The sequence below is a fragment of the Gekko japonicus genome, unplaced genomic scaffold (genome assembly GCF_001447785.1).
Source record: "Gekko japonicus isolate JY-2015 unplaced genomic scaffold, Gekko_japonicus_V1.1 scaffold334, whole genome shotgun sequence".
Taxonomy (NCBI): domain Eukaryota; kingdom Metazoa; phylum Chordata; class Lepidosauria; order Squamata; family Gekkonidae; genus Gekko; species Gekko japonicus.
The window spans coordinates 903,780-911,319 of record NW_015173683.1 but is presented as its reverse complement, the minus strand read 5'-3'; the positions used below and the strand labels follow the sequence as shown (position 1 = coordinate 911,319).

The 7,540-nt window shown below is 38.4% G+C and overlaps 1 protein-coding gene across 1 annotated transcript in view; it reads right to left on the bottom strand.

Moving 5' to 3' along the window:
- Positions 1 to 4,667: 4,667 nt before the first annotated feature.
- The window catches only part of KIF5C (kinesin family member 5C), a 162,716-nt gene continuing 159,843 nt past the window's right edge, over positions 4,668 to 7,540 (bottom strand). The window contains exons 25-26 of the mRNA XM_015423070.1: positions 7,370 to 7,483; positions 4,668 to 4,764 (exon numbers count right to left, since the gene is read on the bottom strand). Of these exons, the coding sequence (XP_015278556.1) occupies positions 7,377 to 7,483 (107 nt within the window). The 3' untranslated portion in view covers positions 4,668 to 4,764; positions 7,370 to 7,376. The remainder of the gene's footprint in view (positions 4,765 to 7,369; positions 7,484 to 7,540) is intronic.

Here is a 7,540-nt window from a genome sequence, read left to right as displayed (position 1 = left end):
ACAGCAAATGAGGATCAGAAATATCTGAATCCCCAACGTATCTGCTGGATTTGGGTTGCATTTGGTTACTCTTTAGGTAAGATACAGCAGGTGGAAGAAAAAATGCTACAGTGGAATCTGGCAAGGAGAAACTCCATAGTTCTTCTTTCTTCTTCAGCAGATCTGCAGTGGTAGCAGTTGCTTCTGAATGCAGGGGTTATGAGCACAGGAATGTCCCAGATATGTTCTCCAGAAGTTTACTGACTAAACTGTAGATTGGTTGGTTTCCTTAGAGATGAAAACCTGAATTGCCAATGATGTAAAGTGGTTAGATTAGGGAGATCTGTGTTCAAATTTCCACTCAGCCATGAAGTTCACTGGGTGACCTTGGGCCTGTCCCCCCTTTTTTGTCTTCGCCTATTGATGGGGCTGTTATGGTGATACAATGGAGGAGAGGCTGAGCTCCTTGGGAGCAAGATTGGGATAAAATTGTAATAGGTATACCCCAAAGCCTGCCAATTACATGCTAAGGGGTTATCCGTTAAGGCCAGTAGCTCGAGCATTGTGCGACGTGGCAAACTGGAAGCCTCCAAGGTAATCAAAAAGCATTCAGAATTCAGCTTGCTTCAGATATTTGTTTTTCCACTGTAACAAGGGGAGATGAATTAAGAAAAGCCATCTGTGATACGGGACATGCCGAAATCAATACCACTGTGAGCACATACCACAAATGCTGCTGACAAGATAAACTTTACTTCAATTTTATTTCCACTTTAACAGTTTTTGGATGATACATCATGCAGTCTGCCAGTGTATCCATACATTTTAGTAGATAGTATTTTAAGAACCAAAATTGAAATACTTATCCATGGGAAAGGAAGGGGAAGTTCAGCTCAGCTGTTACTGAGTTTAATTCATCACAGCATCTTTGATAACAGTAGCAATTTCCCCCAGATTATAACCATCAGAAAAAGCACCCACATTTCATTTCCCCCTAAAACCAGCTATTGTACAGATACATAGATCCTAGAGAATACACATTACACACTTTACAAACTAGACATGTATACATCTACAGAATGCCTGAACCTCTATTGTTCTTCCACATCTTCCACTATTAAAGGTGTTTTTAAAAAAAACCCACAGACACAGAAGGAATTAGAAATAAGACACAAAAATGGGTTGTGGTAATCCTTCTATATGAGTGTTTAAACAGACATGTGTCCAGTGTGTTATTTTTAGCTTAATAAAGGCATTAAACAAAGCCACATCCAGCAAAAGGAGAAGGAATCACCTTGTAGATATTATTTCACAATATTCATGAGTGAATAGTTCATTTTTTAAAAAAATGCTTTTTGTATTTTTCTGGCTCCACAGGATAAGATGATTAGGGCTCAAAATTTCAGTAGGTTACATACTGCTATTCTGTGATTTCAGTGGTCTCTGTGATTTCACTGGGACTTACTGAGTGTAACATGTACAGGGCTCACAGAAATTAATCCAGATTATCTGGAATAGCCCATAAATTTGAAGTTTAAATTTAGGGGGAAGGAGGGATAGAGAGAATCCTGTCTACTGGAAATCAGTTATGAAAGGAATTCTTTCAATTTTCAGGTAGGTCTTCATTTACATACATATCAAAACCCAAGCAACTTTAAAATACTAAGTGCAGCTTGAATTAATATGTTCAAGATAATCCATTCTTACCTTTGCTTGGCAAAATACACATTCAACACATATTCATCATGGCATTTCCATTTTTCTCAGTGCCAAAAAGACAACTAAGTAATAGGTGGATTTGAAGATAACCATTTAGGAGAATGAGAAATTTGACACGGTAGAAAAGAAAGCCATGGACACAAGAAATCCCACATTGCAGTGTCCACCAATAGAATGGTGCATGTGTTAACTTCAAATATTAGATACATGATATTTCCTGGTCTTTAGAATTTTTTTACAAGCTGGAAAAAATGCTTTGAACATTAAGAGGAAAGGATGGGGCCCCTGGAAGAATTTAAAGCAAGCAAATTACTGATGTCTGTATTACAGAGATGAGTTTTCGATTTCACATTCAAAACATTCTGCAAGTATAGTGCTGTAAAGTAAAACAGTGCTTCAAAAATTAGATCCATAAAGCAAACCTAACAGCAAAATAAAATCACAGTGAGACCATATCAAAATATATGAACATATAACACAAATTCAGCTTTCGAGGCTGCAATACATTATGCCTTTTCCACATTTCACCTGCCATATGTGAACCACAAGGGGAAACTCTGATGCCCAAATCAAAGGATTCCAACTAGATGAACTGACTGTCTAATCAGCAACTAGTTGTTTCTGAGAAGCATCAGAATTTTTTTTCCCCTCAGAGGAGCATCAAGGATAATTTTGCCATGAGGCTCAAGATGGATACTCTGTTATGCAAATCGGCAGAAGTTCTATCACAAAATGCAGCCCTAGTGTAACCATATTGACTCTCCATTAATTCCACTGAAGATGCATAAGTATAATGCTCAGTAGATTCCACTGATAATCTTGATGAATGCAGAACTTGGGCAATTTATGCACACAAAAGGGGAAAAAATATAAAATGCAGCATCTCAGCTACATAAAAGCTACTCGGGGGAAAAACCCTTTATGAATGGTGTGCATTTTCCTCTAAGAGCTTGTCTACACATCGATAGCTATTACAAGGCTGCATGAAACACCTTCTGAATGGCTTCCATGTGGTAGCCATAATTCAAAGCAGCTGCCCATACAGAACATCACTGGCACTGGCTTATGCTGCTGCTACACGCATTGTACTGCATAATGTGGCCAGCGCATGTAGGAAATCGCACTAAACACATTACGGCCTGCTTCTGGAGGACTTGCCACATGGAAGAAGCCTTCTTGTACTTACTGTGAGATGCAGAGTGGCAGTAAGACAGCCATTTTTGCAACAGAAACAACAGGAGGCTTGTTGGTACTTTTTTAAAATACAGATTTTAGCTATATATAAAACTGACAGGTTGGCTACATTATTCCTAGAAATGGGGCTTAGATATGGCAAATTCACATTTAAAATTTGCTGGCAGTGTATTTACATGTGTATTAAGAAGGGAAAAAACCCAAGTATTTTTTTTTTTAAACGTAACAAAATAAATTAAACAAATGCAAAACCTGCAATCTTTAATTAAATATGTAACAAAAGTATCCCCTTTCCCTTCCCCTAAATAGTGCAACCTGTAATAAATTAAACAAAACGCAATTTTCTTTTGCTACATCTGAGAGCTTCTAAGCAGCATCAGGAAAAAATGCCTGAAGTCAATTCACAATCTTGAGGAAGGCTCTAGAGCAGATTATCTTTCAATATCAGCCAAACACATTCCAAAGCTCCAAATGTACTCTTAACTTTAAAAAAAAAATACCCACAGCAGCAAATAAGACTAAAGGAGCATATACTCCAAATCAGTCATTTTGGAATGAGACACAATATATATTTTATGTGCACAGTTGCAAATGTATGTATCTAACAAGTGAAAGAAAACACAAGAGCCAATTTAACAAATTTTCCACCAATCTGCCTACCTATGTATTCTACGGTTATATTCATCTGACACTCCATGTATATCTCTAAGAGAAGCCAAAATAAATTGAATTAACTCACTATTGGTTGAAGGCGCTAAAACTATACTATCCCTAGGCAGACTTGCATATTGTTCAGTTCCATCATATACTGTTACAAATGTAGTCTTAAACTCATTTTAAACAAAGAAACAAAGTTATCCTCCAGCAATGTATTTCCTTCTGCACAGCACTGGAAGCATGCTCACTTATTCCCACTCAACACCATGGGGGAAAAAATTCATAGTACAACAGATTTGTTTTTTGCCGTATGTCTGATTTCTTTCAAAATCATGAGGAAATTGAGTTACTGGAGGGAGGGGATGGTTTTAGCTGTTCTTGTAAACGCTGCTATTTTCAGATGCGTTTAATTATAAATCCAAACCATGCTGCCACATGGCTGTCAGAGAATGTTAAAATATTTCATAGGTAGGTCAGATGTAAATTCTGGGATGCTGATGCTTCCTTGTACCTGTTGGGCTTCTTGAGCTAAACCAGCCTACCCCTGTATGTCCCTAGAGTATTATCTTCACCACACGGGCCTTCTAATGATTCTGTTAGAGTCCCCTCCCCCTTAAATACCAGTATATTAAAAACAAATCTTTTGGGGAAAACTGTACATTTTGAAAGCATGTTAATTCCCCCCCCCCAAAAAAAACCCCATGTAACTGCAAACTGTCATCCTCCAAAAATATAAAATAATATGCATATTATACAGGAAATCAGAAAGTCATGGTGGGACACAATCAACCTGCTTTCAACGGCACTTTGTTGTTCAATAGTTAATTCTTGGACGCCAGGAGTCGGGATTTTACTGATGCACCAGAGTACTTAAAACAGAACAAAATGAAAGCAAAACAAAAGCATCAGTGGCACCAGCACAGAAGCCCCAACACAACTGGCACAACAGGGTCAAACACAGTCAGTCGGTGACCGAGACTGAGCAGCAGATCTCCTGTTGGTAGCTTAGGTGGGTTTGTTAGATACACTGTACTGGGCTGGACACACTTCTGTACACATGGAGATTCTACAAAGCTGAAAAGAAAATCTGAAACTGGTGCACGGCAGATGGCTCTAGAAAGCGTACAATGGACGGGGGAGTACAGGTCCGGTCCCAAAAGGGGAGAAAAACCTAGTGAATGGGTCATGAATTTTCACATGCGAGTGGCGTCAGATCTGTAAAAACAACACACAGAAAAGTCAATATTTGTTAGGCTAAAATTCTACAAAAACTGCGTTCATACACTGAACTACGTAAGGAACATTTCATCCCACCCCAATGCAATACTGGTTTTAGGGAACGGTACTATCTCTACATGTAGATTTTTCCTGTAGTATAATACCATATGAAATACAAAGAAAGGTAGGAGGGGAAGAATTTCGCATATTAGTAGTTATTTCATTTTTTAAAAACTTGTTATTCTTCTTTACTGAGGAAGCCTGACAACCTTATAGGAAACAGCAACTGACATTATTTGGTCACAGAGTAATAAAAAAGTATCAGAATTTCATCACAATTATATTATCAAAGCTGATAAAATAATAAAACAAATAGATTTAACACAGCAACAAATCTGTTGGCTTGTATTTAGTTCAGCAAAGAGTCCAAGAAACCAAATGTGGTTTTATCAAAATGTACGAGTATTCCTAGAGGTTGCAGTGGGTAGACCTCCTTGCAGAGGGCATTCCACAGGTGTGATGTCTATGTGGAGAAAATTCAGCCCTATGTAGCCAAGCTGGCCTCCAGAAGAAATGCTCCAAACATGCCAGATGCTCCCAAAATAGAGTGCCAACAGTTATTACTACAGTTATGGGGGGAGAGGAACAGCAAACTGTTTAGAATGTTGGAGGCGAGACTCAAGCAATGCAGCCAGTGGATAGGGACAGATTCTGAGTGACACACCAGGGCGCCAACCAATTCCGGAGCATGTGGAATGTTCTAGAGAAGTGCCACCACCATTCAGCTTTTATATATAAGGGCGATGATAGCTATGTAGGACAAAAAGTAACAAAATGGGAGAACAAGCTGTACGTGAAAAAAATTATTTTGTAAAACACAATCATTTTTGGCTACTAACTGTAAATGAATAACAGTTCAAATATCAAAGAAATGCAGCAGGGAGTCTTATTAGGATCATTTGGGCTGCTAAATATTTTATGCTGAGAGCTTTTGTGTACTTTTATACTCTGGTTTGTAATGGTTTGTTAATTTAAATGACTTTTTAATCTTATTTTGTGAGCTGCCTTGAGCAGGTCTCTGAAGAAAGAGCACATGCACTTTCTAGAGAAATGAATAAAACAAATTACCATATTTACCCAAAAAGGAAGACCTACAAAAAATTATACTAACGGAAAAAGTACCATATATACCTGTAAAGACAGTCCCCTCTTTTTCCTGATGGCACACCTGAAAAAAGTGTGCCATCGGGGGGTGGGGGGGAACCCTTTCAGGTAAATATAGTAATTGCTATTCTGGAACTTAAACAAATTCTAAAGGTTTTGATTTTTAAAAGATAAATAAGTTAATAGAGTTGTTATATTCTCTAATAGGAAAATGCCAATTTATTTAAATTGTTCCCATTAGAAATGTAAGATTTCCATTAACAAACAAACAAAAACAAAACAGTAAAATTATCAGAGCATAAACAGGAAAAAGGCCACACACACATAAACAATGTATTTAAATTAGTAGTACCATGTTGTTTATATGCAAAACCATCCAAGCTTACTCTCCTGCAGCTGTTACAATGGAAATGTCCATGTGAAGAAAAACACAGCCTCTCAGCATGGAAAGAGCAGGATGGGGGCACCTTTTTCTTGGGCCCATAGAATTGAAACCCTTGGTCCAATATTTTTGAAACTTGGAGTTTTTTTTAGGAGAGGCACCAGCAGCTATGCTGCAAATTTGGTGCATCTACTTCAAAAAACAGCCACCTCAGAGTCCCATATACTCCCAGATCAATTCTCCATTATAGCCTATGGGGACCATTGACTATATAGGTCCCCATAGGGTATAATGGGCCCCAAAAATGGGCAATTCCAAATATTTCCCGAATCCCAATACCATACCAATATTGGGATTTGGGAATACTGGGAAATACCAATATTTTTGGATTCAATATACCCGAACCCAAAAAATACTGATTTTTTTGTTTGTGCGCATACACCTAGGCTGCAGTACAACTGCAGAGTCCTGGGTTCTGCTTTCTGGTGGCCTGGAACTACAGAGGGCATTTGTAAGGGGAAACAGCTGCTGTTAGTGGCTTTAACTTGCTGAAACTAAAACAATGAAACTGACAGTTTGTTGTTAAATTCTGATGAAAGAACCATTTTGTTTTGTGAAAAATTATTGATATGGCTCTTTTATTCACTGGCCTTCCAAGTCCATTTGACACCCTGTCCTAACCTTATGCCCCCTTTCCACAAACAATGACAACAGTGAATTCACTGCCAACTAAAACAATGAAACTGACCGTTTGTTGTTAAATTCTGATGAAAGAACCATTTTGTTTTGTGAAAAAGTATTGATATGGCCCTTTTATTCACTGGCCTTCCAAGTCCATTTGACACCCTGTCCTAACCTTATGCCCCCTTTCCACAAACAATGACAACTGTTGGGCTTTTAAATGCTGGCCAGTGCTCAACATAGTAGTAGACAGCCACAACCCACCAAAAAGACATGAAGATCCCCCCCCCCAGCAGTAAGAACTCTGACTGGCAGGGTGACCTCCTCAGTAATGTCAAAATACTGAGAACTACAAGCAGGCTGTCATGAATTTACCTGGTGTTTATTTCATGTTTTGGTAGTAACTTGAATTGGACAATCCTCCTCCTCGGATGGCATGAATAGCTGTAGGAGAAGATGCTGGATAATGACCAGGGCGGATAGGCTTGGCTGCAAGAGAAAAATCAAAATCAGGGGAATACAGCATGTAGATGAGCAGCAAACCAT